General features: G+C 44.6%; 1 protein-coding gene across 1 annotated transcript; it reads right to left on the bottom strand.

Annotated features, from left to right (window-relative positions):
• Positions 1–13091: 13091 nt before the first annotated feature.
• LOC139649699 (protein sprouty homolog 3) lies at positions 13092–14006 on the bottom strand. The gene has a single exon (XM_071526177.1). The coding sequence runs from the start codon at positions 14004–14006 to the stop codon at positions 13092–13094; it is 915 nt and encodes a 304-aa protein (XP_071382278.1).
• Positions 14007–16051: the final 2045 nt, after the last annotated feature.

Below are 16051 nucleotides of genomic sequence, written 5' to 3'. Positions count from 1 at the left end.
CTGTACTGTTTTCGCTGAAGTTTCTCATAAACTAACAATCCTCCATCTGTCTTTTTTAAAGTTTAATATCGCTTTTACCTTAACTTGTAATTGATTTTCTTCCAGTCCCTGCAAATGGATGATAGCGCGCCTATTTTTGAGATTCAAAATTCGTATCCAATTCCGGACACTTACTTTTGTCCGTGTCGATGTATTCATATACTCGATATTAACCCTTTATTAACCCTTCCTGTACCTTCACCATGTTACAGATACTTGTAAGAAGTGCAGGCTCTGTACTCAAAGCTCTTATTTTTCCATTTATCAGCCGATACCGATTCTCTACATGAAGTAACTGTCGCCCAAAGTGGGATTTAAGGCTTCCCGCTTCTTGTTCGTGACTAAGTTCGTAACTTAGTGTTTTATATGCTTAAATATGTATAGATATTTATGAAATTTGATACCTAGCTTCTGAAATGTGTATGAATTTACGTCACTTAGCTTTCGGTTGGGAACTCCGTATAAAAATGCCGGTAAATACCAGAAATTACGCGAGTGGCCGGAATTGGATACAATCCCATTACATGTGAATCTGCCTAAACAGTAGAGTTCCAATCAGCAGCACAGACAACACTGTGTTCGCCTATGGATCTAATCTACTAAACTACATGTATGTTGTTTTTCAGTGTTGCCTTCCTTTAACGAAGACGCTGAAACCAGATTGGCTGATGTCTTCTTCTTCTGCAGGACAATATGAAGTGGTTTCACAGTCTGACACCATTAAAATGTTACGGCTAATAATCAAATTGCAGATCAGTATCACTCTCCCTTCTCCACTTTCTCTCTCTTTTCCTCCTCTCTCTCTCCTTCCTCTCTCTATGTATCTCTTTTCTCCTCTCTCTCTCTCAGGTTGTAATGATTCAGCAATTTGAAACATTTTTGAAAAACGCAAGGAATGCAACGCTGCTTCCTGTTTCCAGGCTACAAATCAAGAACACACACACACACACACACGTTAAACACACGTTAAACACACACAAACATGTTACACAGATTCTACAACAGTCAAAGACCATGAAACAGTCACACATGCATACAGAAAACACACACACACACACACACACACACTCACAGTCAGAGATAGTCAAGATCGTCTCCTGTGAGCATTTTCACATCCTGTGTGCATTTGGAGGGAGAGCATCCCTAAGGAGAATGGAGCAGGAAGAGAGAGAGAGAGAGAGGAGAGAGAGAGAGAGAGAGAGAGAGAGAGAGAGAGAGACTGGCAGCAGGCCGAGGTCCAAAAGCCAAACAAACTGGGCCAGAGATGCTCCAGGCGCTGATCCATCACTGGGAAAAGGGAGAGGAAGAGATGGATGAGGGAGGAAAGTCGGGTGGGAGAGGGGGAGGGAAAGAGGGATGGGGGGAGGGAGGGATGGAGGGATGGAGGAGTGGAAGTGAATTCCAGAGGGCAGAGAGAGGAGTCTTGTCATGCAAGCAGCAGAAACAGGAAGTGAGTTAAAACCTCTCCCCTGACCTTTGACCTCTCAGATAACATTCCCACCCTCCTCCATTCCTGCAGCTGCTCTCTCTCTCTCTCTCCCTCTCTCTCTCCCTCTCTGTCTTCTCTCTCTCTCTCTCTCTCTCTCTCTCATCTCCCTCTCTCTCCCTCCATCTCCCTCTCTCTCTCTCCCTCTCTCTCATCTCCCTCTCTCTCCCTCTCTCTCTCTCTTTCTCCCTCCCTCTCTCTCTCTCCCTCTCCCTGTCTGTCTGTCTCTCTCTCTCTCTCTTGCTCATCTCTTTTTCCCTCTTTATCTCTCTCTTCCTTGTTTTCTATCTGTACCTCCAGCTCTCTCTCTCTCTCTTTCTCTCTCCCTCTCCCTCTCTCTTTCTCTCTCCCTCTCTCTCTCTTTCTCTCTCTCCCTCTCTCCCCCCTCTCTCTCTCTCCCTCTCTCTCTCATCTCTCTTTCCCTCTTTATCTCTCTCTCTCTCTCTTCCTTGTTTTATATCTGTACCTCCAGCTCTCTCTCTCTCTCTCTCTCTCATCTCTCTTTCCCTCTTTATCTCTCTCTCTCCTCCTGGTTTTCTATCCGTACCTCCAGCTCTCTCTCTCTCCCCTCTCTCTCTTTCTCATCTTTTTCCCTCTCTCTCTCTCTCTCTCTCTCTCTCTCTCTCTCTTTAAATTATTACAGAAAATGCCAAATTCCTGTGCGGAGGCAGACTGTTGAAATTATACTGGAACAGGGGCAATAATATAATTTTAAAGAAAACAAAGAACAGCACCACAAAAATTAGGCTTTTGTTTGTCAGAGAGGAAGTGGTGCAATCTTTTACTCTGTCGTCTCTCCTCCAAAACAGCGGTTTGTCTCTCATAAACGTTGCACCAACATCTTACCAACTCAGCCGTTAAAGGAGCATACCGGGTGTTTCTGCATGTCTTAGCCCATTGACCACACTGCATGCATACTTGACATTACTACCGAACATTTTCCAAAGCGTACCGTACTTGTTTAGATCTTGTAATGTGTTTTTCCCACCTTCCAGGCATGCCATTTGTTTCCATTAATTTTGTTATGGCATGAAAATGAAAATCAACTTACAGAGACTTGAAACTTCAAATCCATCACAGTGAACATCTGGCCTGGGTTTATTTTGGTCAAAGTTAGTTAATCGCTAAGTTAGTTTGCAGGTCTTACTGTGTGTTCACATGCTGGTGGGAAGCTCCCACATCCGAGTCGGCTGCCAAACAGTGAGCTGTTTTGTTGGAAAATCAAACCTGGCAGACAAACGATGAGCAAACATGGACATTGTGGGAAGGATCATGTGGATTTGGCTTCTTCTTGCTTTAAAAAAGCTGCGATAGTCTGGCTAACTACTACTTTGTTTTTCCGTCCCGGATGTCTACTATTTTCCTTTGGAGGTAAACGACTGCTGAAGTGTCCTTGAGCAAGACACAGAATCCCTCCCAGCTCCATGGCTGCTGCTCTGTAGCGACCCTGAGCTCTGACCTCTGTTTCATTTGCAAATGGTAAATGGACTGCATTTATATAGCATCTTTCTAGTCTACGGACCACTCAGAGCACTTTACAACAATGCCTACATTCACCAAATTCACACATTCATACACCGATGGCGGCAAGCTACCACGCAGGGTGCTGGCACAACCATCAGGAGCAATTTGGGGTTCAGTATCTTGCCCAAGGACACTTCGACATGCGGACTGGAGGAGCCGGGGATCGAACCACCGACCTTCTGATGAGTGGACGACCCGCTCTACCTCCTGAGCCACAGCCACCCCTAATTTGCATTACTCTGCGTTTGTCTTGCCCACTGACATTCCTCTTCAGCACTTGAGAGCCCGGCCTCCCTCGTGTCAGTGTCGGTCCTCTGCGGTGACAGAGCGTCAGGATCGTCTGTGTAAACAGAGAAGAATACGTTCCGCTGTGATTGACAGCTGTATGGGGATTTGACGGACAGGCGGCTTTGTCCCTGCGGGGCTTTGAGCTGGACTCCCAGGGCGGACCGGGACAGCGCCTGTATAGAAACAACAAGGGCCACAAGTGAAGATGCACAAGTCGGCAGGGGTAGGGGGTCGGGCGGGGAGGGGGGGCAGATGCCCCTATACACCCACTGCTTTAACAGCGGGGTCAGAGGTCAGAGTTGGAAGTGGCATCACTCATCAGCCTGTCTCATCTCTGGAGAGGAGGGAGAGAGAGAGACACTTTAAAGTTGTTTGTTGTTCATTTCCCCAAAATGCATAGCTTGTCTTAAAAGTCATACAGGGCTGTGCAAGACAGGCATGTATAGATGGCATAGCCTACAGTATATAAGAGTGACACAAATACACAAATATTACTCAAGCACAAAACTCATATCAGACAACTTGGATAGATGTCAACCACCATGTCAGTTTAAATCCATAACTGTGGCACAATAACTTGTTATATTACAAATACTTGTTATATTTACACCCATTTTCAACACAGAAATTCTCCTGTGCATCCATACTTTTAGGTTTCAAGTTTTTCCCCAATTTTAATTTAACTTTTTCCTATGCTTTTATTTTTAAGGCAAAAGCGTGAAAACAGAGCTTATCATTTTTGCTCCTCCCTGCAAGTTCGATGCAGCTATGAAGCCTGACGAAAGAGAGATAGAGAGAGAAAGAGAGAGAAAGATTATGGATTATAATAATAATAATAATAACTTTATTTGTATAGCACTTTTCTAAAAGCAATGTTTACAAAGTGCTTTATATACAATAAAACCCAAAAGCAGTGATGTGAAACTACCACAATGAATGATAGAAAAATAAAAATAAATTTAAAAAATATATATAGAAAATAGGAATAAAAGGTAATATATGAGGTAAACAGGTACAACTAAAAACACAAAAACAAACAGAGATACAATTAAAAACAGATCGAACTTTACATAAGTGTGCCAAATTTTTTTTAATAAAAAATAGGAATAAAAGGTTAAATGGCCTACTATTGGCCCATAATAGGCGACCTGTTGATCACTGGACAGGCGACCTGTCAATCATTAGGAAAACAACCCCATTTTACATCCATTATATCCCGTTAATGACACAATTATTTTGAAAATAGCGTTTTGGCCGCTTGGTAGCTGTTACCCAGGAGCTGTGGACCTCCAGCATGGCTGCCAGAGGGCCTGTCATGTCACCTGTAGTGGTGGAAAGTAACTAAGTACATTTACTCAAGTACTATTCTTAAGTAAAATTTTGAGGTACTTGTACTTTCCATTTTATGCGACTTTGTACTTATACTCCACTACATTTTTTCACATCTATAGTTACTACTTACTTTTCAGATCAATATTTTATATTTAAAACACTTGATCATCTTTATAAAATAACTGTAAAATAGCTGGAGCAGGTAGGGGGTCGTCCTGGACACTTAAACAGGAATGGGTAGAGGGAATTGAAGCCGTGACCTTCTGCGTACGGGACCAGGTCACATGTCAGAGGAGGTGTGTGTGAACGGGTGAACGGGTTTAAAGGTAAAAGCCTATGGAGGGAAACATTCATGCATTATTCATTTTCTCGATCACACTTTTAGCACACACACTTACACATGCATACAGAAATGCACACTTACTCATTGGAAAAAGCACACACACACACACACACACACACAAACACACACACGCTAAGCAGACATTCACACACATCTGGATCCGGAGCCTACTCTCTCAGTGTGTGTGTGTGTGTGTGTGTGTAGGCATGTGGTTGCAGGTTTGTGTGTGTGTGTTTCTCTTTAACTTTGTTCCTGTGTATGTCTCTGTATGTTTATATATTTGTGTCTGTGTGTGTGTGTGTTTGTGTGTGTGTGTACACATGTACCTATTCAAACGGTTGTGTGTGTGCATGTGTGTGTGTGTGATCATGTGCGTGCATGATTCTGTACAGTATCTGTGTTTGTATGTGTGTGTGTACATGTGAGTGCACATGTTCACAAGGTGTGTGTGTGTGTGTGTGTGTGTGTGTGTGAGACTCCAGAGAGATGTGTGGAGATGCTAAGAGCTCTGCTTTAATGCACTTTGGTTTGAGATGATGAACAGAAAGGGTGTGCTTTTTCCCTCCAAGGGCATGCATGCTTGCAAACACACAAACACACACACACACACACACACACACACACACACACACACACACACACACACACACACACACACACAATATCTCCCCTTTCTCCTCCTTTCTGTTTCTCTATTAATCTCTCTTCATCTCTCCCTCTCTTTCTGTGTCTCCCCCCCCCCCCCCCCCCCCCCCCCCCACACACACACACACACACACACAGCTGTATTCACTGCTCTGGGAAGCCATTAGCGTGACCCGGCCTTGATTACTTATTTATGGGCCCAACAGAGTGAAGTGGAGTAGCAGGAGGCCTCATTTAGAAAAATGTTGTTTGACTTCACCCAGATTTTATCCTCTGATCAGTTCAAACAATGTGAGCAAAAACAGACAAATGAGTTATAGCCATAGCATTCAGACTCTGGTAATGACAGAGACTTTTTTTCTTTTTTTTGTCAGTTTTGACATTAAAGTAATAATCAGCGACATTTTTATATAAATAAATGTCTGTTTTGCTACTCTGTATGGCTGACTGCTATAACATGATAGTGATTTATTCATCCTTTATTCATTCCTTCATTCAGTCAGAAGATCTGTCAATCAATCAACTTGTCAGCCAGGTAGTCAATCAGTTAAAGGTGTTACACGGAGCATTTTTAAATATGAATCCATCCATCCTATTGTTGTTTTTTTGTTTTCTCGCCCTTTGTTTAAAATGATAAAATTGAAATAAAAATTATAATTAAAAAAAAAAAATAAATCTGTGTAAAATGGAGACAGATGGTAGCTCCCATCTCACACCAGTGGTATTGTCAGTGCTCGTTATTCTCCAAATTAAAGGACAAATCCAGTGTGATTGTCATTTCCTGCATTTCCTTACTGTTTTACATCGTGGACTGTTTTCCAGCTTTGATCACGTAATGAGATATTTGCTGTTTTTCATTCGTCTTAGTCATTTTTCAAAGTCAATATTTTGAAACAAACGCTGTCTAAATATTACAAGTTATTCTCAGAAAAGAAGAAGGCACCACTTTTAAGCTGCAATTGTGTAAAAATCCAGCTTTAGTTTCTGTTTAGTTTCACGGACTATTGCTGGTGGAGGAATCTTGCGTTGGTTTGTCTGTTGACTGGGTTGTGATTGACAGGAGGCGGGGCCTGATGTAACTGCAGAGAACATTAACTATTGGTCTCTCTTAGTGTTCCCGAATGCGTGCATTGATATGAAACAGTGAACAGAACGTCTTTCAAAATATAAAAGTTTCTAGCCTGATATCAGCGCTCTGATGCAACTTTACAAAACCTGACTGTCAGCTTCTCATTCACAGTGATGGATTTACCTTTACTGACTGGATTAGAAGTCTCCAGTTGTTTTCCATGCTATTTGGAATTGAATGGGAGTGAATGAGCCTGAGAGGTTTGGCAAAACTGATATAAAGGGCCCATATTCTCCACTTCCCAGTGTTTTATTTTCTGTCTTGAGGTCCATTCAAAGATGTGGTGGTGTCATGTACCAAAAACACTCTCAATCCATTTTTACACGTTCATTTTCCAGCATCTCTCTGAGCCTTACCAAGAACAGGCTGTCTCTGTCGCTGTGTCTTTAAGGCTCATTAATATTAACGACCCCTCTGTTCCGATTGGCTAACCGTTTCAAGAGTGAAACGTGAGACGCCGCGGCCCTGCAGCTACAGGTAGGGAAAACTCTCCGGTAATAAACAATGACAACCGCTCAACCGCTTTGAAAAAAACACTTTGTTCGTCTATTATTTCTTTCAAAAATGATAATGAGCGAACCTTTGTGACGCCACAAAGTTATGGAAGTCCAAACGGCTCGTTTAGAGGCTCGCTTTTCTAATATGGGTTGTGTGGATTTAGTTGGCGACCGTGCGTTTTGATACTTTCACCATGTTTAGATAGACCATCCAACTCCTTTATCATCACAGAGGCAAGGGGAATCCTGTTTTCCACGATATGGGACTTTTAAAAATCTTTAATTGTGGCGCACGCATGTAAAAAGTTTCTCCCCATATGACATGAAGGCAGCAGTCAGTCAGCACACAATATTTGGTCTGTTTGGAAACTCCTTTTATTGGTTCATCTTTTGCCAGGAGGGTAGCAGCAGCCACACCACACCGAGAGGAACAAATAAACAAACCCAAAAAGACAAACAACAACAACAACAACAACAACGGTGCTCGTCATCTCTCCTCACCACTGTAAAATAAATACTTCACTCATCATCAGCATCTGCACGATCATCGTCATCGCCATTGTCTCAACCGTGTAAATAAATATCTGTGACGCAATATCAGTAATATCAGCAATGAAAAAAGAAAGTGTGAAATGCATATTTTTTCCATATATAATATATTCATTTTAGATAGATTTCTATATATATTTGTTCCATATAATCTCCTTAAATTCTTTTACAACATACAAGATGCCAATTTGTACCAAAAGCAATGCTTACTAAGACAACAAGGGGAGAAGTTTAGTGGTTATACTGGCAGCCTGCATACATACAGCATCAGACGGGTTCCTGGCACGGGTTCGGGTCCATCGCTCCACAATTCATGAGGGTAGAAATGAATGGAAAATTTCTAAATTTGAATTTGGAATTGTAAGGTTCCATCTTATGTATCCCTGAAAATCATTAATTGCATGTTGCTGTTAGATTTGTAAAATGTATAGTTAAGTGGATAAAACACTGCAGACTAAAGAAAACTGGAGAGAATTGGAGAATTTGTCATGGTAAATATTTTAAAACTGAACACAGATGGCGCTTATAATTCCCGGGCTCTCAGTGTGATGCGAGCAGCCTCTTGAGTTGTGCAGCGGACCCCGTCCCCGGCCTGTTAACTATGGGAACACATGTACAGCGCCTTCACACAAGAGCCATGCACAGACAGTTTGGCCAGGTTGCACTGTGGGAGCCATGTTGCTGCCCCCCCTCTACAGAACTAACTTTCCTCCATAACGTCACTGAGATAAGATGGCGAACACTCAGCCACTCAGGACTGTGGAGCCAACATGGCTGCCACCGAAACACTGAAGTGGCCAAACTGTCTACTGGATCAGTGGCTTTGCTGTTCACTGAGCTTCCTACCAATAGTTACAGTATCACACACACACAGCTCATCATATGTTAGTACTGTGGAGACACCGTGTGTGTGTGCATGTGAGTGTGTGTGTGTGTGTATGCATGTCCCTCTGTTAACGTTTGTGTGTCTGTGTGTAGAACCCATCTGAATGATTTGCATTAATAGGTGTCAATTACAAAGATAATGTTTTTGGTTGCCAATACTCCTAATAATAATAATAATAATAACAATAATGATAATGGCATAGGTAACACTAAATGTGGAAGCTGTAAGTTGCAACATTAATAAAAACAAAGCAGGATGTACGTTGAGTGTGTCCTCCACAGTTGCCAACCCATCTATCAAGGTGAAGCCAGTGATAAGCACAGAAACATTTCGGGCAACATTCTCACACCCTGAAAACAAAGTGAGACAGAACAGCAAATCTATTAAAACCTTCCCAAGAAATGAAAAGTTGCGGCTGATGGCGGCCACTGTAGAAATCCCAGTTTTTAACAACGGTGAATCACTGCAGCACTGACGCTGCAGAGACACTCCTGAGAAGAACTGTATGGAAAATCCAAATTTAGTTCTCTTTTAGGTCAACAGACAGCAGAGGGAACGATGTGGAAGACGGTTCACTGACAATTCAGACTTTACCTTGCAGCATTTAAGAGAAAACGGGCTGCAGTGTTTGCGGCAGTATGAACGGAGGATAAACGCAGATGAACGGTGGGTAGAGCATGACTTACTGCCAGGGGTAAGGGTTCAATTCCCTGTGCGGTTCAATGGGTAGAGCAAGGCACTAACACTGCCAAGGTTAGGGGTTCTAGTCCCAGTGGGGCCGTACTAATACTCATGGCACTGTAAAGTACTTTGGATAAAAGCTTCCACCAAATGTCACATGTTAGTGTACAGGCTATGACACGGGACTTCTACCATGGTAAGTAATTCATGTAAGAGTTTTAGTAAGTCCTTGTTCAATGTTGCTTGTCAGTGTTGCCCCAAAAGTTACTGAATTTATCACAAGCGTACAGTAATTGGTATATTGACCAGGTCTGACTCACTTCACTATAACAGAAATTAATAATAATAATCATGTTAATCTTGTGGAAACAAAATAAAACAAAGAATAAAAAGAGTTATACAGTTAACGGTCCCTATTTACATATAAAAATATAGCAAAGTAACTTTTAACAAATCGGGTCAGTGTGTGTGTCTGTGCTTTGGAGACGCATCCACGCACACACACACGCACACAAACACACACACACACACACACACACACACACACACACACAAGCCCATACACATCCAGACATGAGCACACACACACGCATACAAACACGCATGCACACACACAGACACAGACACAGACACATGCATGCACACTTTTCACACTGTTTGTTGTTTTTTTCTTTCATCAGCATTGGGCAGATAGCTTCCCAAATGTCATTTTTTCCTCATGTGACATCAACATCTTTCCTTCTCTCTTTCCTTCCATCCTACCATCCCTCCCTTTCTCTCTCTCCCTCCTTTCCTCTCTCCTTTCTCTCTACAGATTCTCCTCCCTGCATCACTCCCTCCATTCATCCCTCCATCTCCATCAGTTGTCCATCTGCCAAACGCCGCGACTCCACTCATGCTATTCCCTCTCTCCCCTCTCTCCTTCCCTCCCTCCCACACTCCATTCTTCTCCAGCCCATTAAGAGCTATCATGAAGCTAATTGCCTGTTTGATCAACTCTCTATGGAGCAGCAACTGGAGGCTTTTAGTCCTCTGAGCGTAAGAGGAGAGAGGGAAGAGGCAGGGGGATATGGGTGTGTGGGAATAATAGGCTTTGTGTCTAATCTTTTTTTTTTTTGTTGGTTGGTTTGTTTTATTTTATTTTGATTTGTTTTGTTTGTACTTTTGCTATGGCATTTTCACCTACCGAAGGTGATGTAGGTGATGCATGTATATGATCAGACAGGAAGCAAGGGATGAGGAGGATGGAGGGATGGAGGTAGAGATGGCTGAGGTTTGAGTCAGTGGCGGGTTGGGGGATGAGGTAATTAAAAAAGTAATGGGTTAGGGTTAGGGTTAGATTGGTGAGGAGGGATTAAAGAGAGAGAGAAGGGGTTGTTGTATCTCTTTATCTTGTCTTTATTATATGCTTGAATATTTTGTTTTTGTGGGCCTTGAGCTACTTACTGCAGAGGGCTTTCAGGTGATGTGACGCGCCCTCTGTCGGCCATATTGGAGGTCCTCAGCTCTTGGCAACAACGGCTATGAACAACTGGATGTGTTTCTAAACTTACGACTTGGGCGTGTCAACAGTATGGAATAGATCTGGTTAATTTCTGTGCTGTTTTTGACTGGGGGCCAACCATCTTGACACAAATCTGATACATTTTGTGTTTAACCAGCTCTTCCCAAGTTACAACTGATAGTGCTTTGGGTTAGAGACTAGGGCCAACTGGGCTAGGGCTAAAGACAAGAGTTATCAGACTATTCACTTTTATTTATAACATTAATGAACTGACCTGCAGCCACACCACAATAATCTTTTAGCTAGCTTTTAGTTAGCTATCTTTTTCTAGCCAAGTTGTCATGTATTTAGACATCATTTGTGCCCAGCCAGTTCTCCACTGGACCTCCATTATGGCATCAGCTATGTTCGCTATATTTGCGGCCTCTATTGGTTTTAATGTTGAGGATCTAGACCAGTGGTTCTCAACATGGGGTCCGGGGACCACCAGGGGTCCTTGAGGGGGTTCCAGGGGGTCCCCAGCAAATCGATGAATTGTTAAACTTCAACATTATTTCATTTACAAAAAGTTAACACAATTAGAGAATGCAGAAAAATTACTATTTCAATCATAGTTTCACTGTTATCTCTCTACCTACAATAAAGATAGACTTGTAATTCTGGACACAATCTTATCTAACAATAAAAAATATTCTCATATTTGGGTCCAAGAGACAAAATCTCATCAAATGGGGGTAAGTGGCCCTAATGTGTACTAAATTAGGGGTCCTTGATGTGAAAAAGGTTGAGAATCACTGATCTAGACAACTAAAGATTTTTCTACTGTTTTACCCACTGTAAGTTGCTCTGGATCACGGCGTCAACTAAATGCCTTACATGTAAGTGAGACAGGGAGCGGGATGGGTAAGAGAAGAAAGCGCTGGATTGGGGGATGGGAGGAAGAGGGGATGAAGAGGGATAGAGGAGGAGGAGGAGGAGAGAGGGATGGAGGGGATGAAGCAGCGAAGGGGGTCGGTTGTAAGGGGGACGTTGGCGACAGACTGCCTTCGGGAGGAAACCCGACCAGACCCTTACAGCTCCACTGAAGCTGCGCTGCTAAAAATAAAATCAAGGAGGCTTCTTCTGCTGACAAAACAACATACGCACAGGCTCTACACACAGGTTGTTGTACAGTAGGAGGACACACACACCGTCACAGACACACACATACACACACACACACACACACACACACACACACACATGCTGCCTGGTCACAATGGATGCACCCTCCCCCCAGATTAAATAATCCCTCATTCAGCTCTTGGGCTACCGGGGAACATATTGTCCATCTACCTCACAGTGCTTTTCTTTTACAAATGAGCTTAATAGCATTGAGATTCGCCCAGTTCACACAGTACATGGTCCCTTTTTTTGGTGTCAAACATTTGTTAGAGGTGTCTTTGTTCCGACTTTAGGCCAGGGTGCTTTGCTTGAAGCCCCAGTCGGATATCCACCGTGGCACGACATCGGTCTATCCCTCCATTATCTTCTGCCTTTTTGGAGTTGCCCAAATCTCATTCTGGTTTAAGTCCTCAATCTGCAGATCTCTCTCTCTCTCTCCCGCTGATTCTCTCTCCCTGGAGGACAGACACACTGTTGGCGTGGACCTTACATATTGCCACAGGCTTCTTTCCTCCCTGATTTGAAGCGGTCCATTGCCCTCCACTCTGCGCTACGCCTCGCTAGGGGTGGGGAGGAAGGAGGTTCAACAATAAATAAATAAATAGATTTCAACAGGTCCAAATTACACCACCGATGGCTGAGAGAGGTGATGTCTGTCTGCCTGTCTGTCTGCCTGTCTGTCTGGAAGTCTCGGTTAAGGTTGGCAGGCAGTCCAGCGAAGCATATCAGCTGTCTTCAGGTTTTTTTTTTTTGTTTGTTTTTGTTTTTAGGCATTAAGTCTCCAACATGAACAGGCACAGTAAAGCTTTGGTCCCTCCTGAGCTGGAGAAGTAAATACAAGGTACATTAGGTGAACAACAGCTCACGGTTTGTCAGTTGGTAGGTTGGGTTGTCATATGTAGGTAGGTGGGTCACAATGACGTTGTTGCCATGACGTCAGCTGTCATGGCACTATTAAATGGCGACAGCGTTGCTTTGGCGACGGCTGAGGGAAACAGATTTAATTGGCCCCCATCCCAGCCTGTCATAACGGCTTCTCCAGGGCCTTGTTCCGGAGCGGCGGATGGCCGGGGTTAGGGTTGGAGGCGGAGATCTTGCGGCACACAGTGTTGGTGTTGCTGCACCTGCAACCGGGGCGCGTCGCGCGGTCGTGGGCACACTGGCACAGGGCAAGGCACAGCCTGGCAGGGGGGTAGCAGCAGAGGCAGGGCAGGCAGAGCGCCAGCAGCCCCATGGTGCCCCAGCGGGCACAGGCGTGGGCTGGAGCGCAGGAGCACGGCCGATCGGCACAGTTATCCTCGTCGTCCTGGGCGGAGCAGTGATAGAAGAGGCCTTTAACGCAGCACAGGCAGGTTCCGTACTCCACGGCGCTCTCGGCGGAGCACAGGCAGCGCTGTCCGCAGGCCCAGCAGGAGGGCAGGCGGCGTGGGGCGCAGCACTCCTGGCACTTGCAGCGACCGCACCGCTCACAGATGAACAGATGCAGCCCCAGCTCTGCCTCATCCTCCATCAGGCCTTTACCCAGCGAAGCCTCAGGCTTGAGTTCTCCTTTAGGCTGGGCACGCACCACCGAACCGGAGTGGGAGGGCGTCAGGCCCGCCAGCAGCCGCTGGTCTGAGGTGCCGCTGGTCCGAGACATGGAGGAGCTGATGGTGCTGGAGCGGCTCAGGTGGGCCAGGTGGGCGTGTTGGTGCTGACTTTGGCTGCGGGGCAGGGCCGAGTGGAGGGAAGGCTGCGGTTGATGGGAGTGTCCTCCATGAGGGTAGCGCTCATCATGGGCGTAGAAAAATCCGGACTGGGAGGCCGGTTCCAGCGCCACGGGCCGCTCCACATAGTCGTTGTTGGCCCGGATGGCGCGGATCTGTTCGAGGGACAGAACTGGGACCTGCTGAAGGTCCAGCCCGTCCAGCTCCATCCTGAAGGAATGGGCAGGGTCCATCCTGGTGAGGGGAGGGGGGCACCAAGGCCGGGGACCGGGCCGGGGCCGAGGCTGGGGCAGGGCGCTCCCAACTCTCACGGCACATCAGATAAACCTGCAGGCACACAGAGAGAAAGAACGACATTTTACTGACATTCTTGCTTAATTTAACTTTTTTGATGGTTCAATCACAATATGAGCCTTGACCATAATACAGTTTTCCATCAGACAACCCTGCAATTATACAGACAGAAATAGATGGAAGACACATTAGTGCTATTGTTACAATTAACACAATAAAAATAAGCAAGACCCAACCAGACCAGGGTTTTGAACCAGTGACCTTGCAGTCACAAGCCCACTTATATAATTTTAAGGTCATTGTCACCAGTGAGTGAGCGAATTGCCACCAAACCCCCTCAGATACTTTCTGACTGAGTCCAGACAAGCCCTCTCACATATCATATTCACAACCATATGTTTGCCCCACATACAGTTTTGATGAACATGACTAAGCAGCACCACACTGTAATGAATGACCCATCTGAACCAGACAGGCAGCACAGTTCCCACACTGCAAAATATGCCCTTTTTATTCATATGTTCTTTAAAGTAATAATCCACAACATTTTCATAGAAATAAATGTCCATTTTGCTACCCTGTTGTGCCAAATGATATAACACAATAGTGATCCAACCTTTATAGCTGGGTAGTTAGCATGAGCAGTGATAGCCACGGTGGCTGAACAGACAAAGAAAAGAGCCACCTACAGAAAATCTAAGCTTCACCCACACTGTTTGATTGGCAGGTGACAGCAATCAAGCAAATGAGTATGTTTGGAAAACCAGGAATCTCATCACCTGCCAAAGTAATCGATGAGTCTTTGGTATTGATCCTACTGACCCTTACCTATTGCCCCTTTAATAAAACAATTGTAGTAAGCAAAAAAAGATGATGACTACAAGATTGAACAATTATGAATAATCAAACCACTTTATACACATGTACAATAAATGGATAGGAATTTCTTCTTACTGATTATTGGCACAGAGACATATTGACAACTAAGACAGTACCACAGTAGATACTGGTACAGGACAACAGGAGCTCACATACTGCACAAGGGGACAGTGCATCGCATACAACAAACTGCGCATATTACTCTCCAAATATACATTCAGCATTTGATCGAAGATGGACTTTTATTGCAGTGCAGCATCCACACAAACATCAGCCATGTCATTATGACCACTGAGGTTCTCCACTGCTCATGGCTAACGCTATTATTAGCCTGCCAGAGCCAGAGGGATAGATCCATCAGGTCCACACTGTAATTTAGCATCTGTTGAACACAGCTGCTGGGGCCAAGGAGGGGGACCCACCTGCAGACAGAGCGGGTGGCAGCGAGGCCTGGTACTTAAAGAGACTGTCGAGTAGCAGTAAGGTCGCAGGTTTAATCCCTGCAACAGCCAGCGATTGTCCATCAACAGCCATGTGTCCAGTCAAAGTGTCCCAGAGTGAGACAAACTCAAGTCTCTCTGGATCAGAGCATAATGCCTAAAGAAGGTTGAGTTGCATTTAAAGCGAGAAAGCAGTAAGAAAAGAAAGTACGGAGAAGCTAAAAGTGCGGCTAACCCCTAACCCTGTGACAAGACCCATTCAAAAACACAGTGAACGTCGTCGTCCTGCTCCAAAGCGCCTGTGGAGGCTTTGCAGAGGATAGATGACAGCTCATCAAGATGAGTGACAGGTGTTGGGGCGGGAGCTTGACCAATCGAGGGAGAAGAGGGCGGGACTAGCAAACACTTCGCTCAAGTTGAAAACGTGCATTTTGTAGCTTTAACGGTGTCATTTGGTAGTTGGTTTTATCCTTACCATGAGTTCATGCATTTTTAGCATGGTTTCAGCAGGTTTTTGAGGGAATTGCACCCTTAACCTTGGAACAGTTAGTGCTTTGCTCTACCAGTTTGGCTATACAAAGCCACCAAGAAGAATTAACCATTTTTTTGTATTTTACAGCCTCTAAATTTAGCCTCGCCTCGGGACCCAGGGTCGGAGCACATGC

Source organism: Centroberyx affinis, unplaced genomic scaffold (assembly GCF_046629955.1).
Source record: "Centroberyx affinis isolate AG114_WGS23_722 - 3 ecotype Tasmania unplaced genomic scaffold, CSIRO-AGI_Caff_v1 ptg001390l_1, whole genome shotgun sequence".
Taxonomy (NCBI): Eukaryota; Metazoa; Chordata; class Actinopteri; order Beryciformes; family Berycidae; genus Centroberyx; species Centroberyx affinis.
Note: the sequence above shows the minus strand (reverse complement) of the source record. Positions and strands in the feature narration are given on the sequence as shown.

Coding starts and splice junctions, on each gene's coding strand:
- LOC139649699 (XM_071526177.1), bottom strand. CDS start 14,006: ATGGACCCTGCCCATTCCTTCAGGATGGAGCTGGACGGGCTGGACCTT.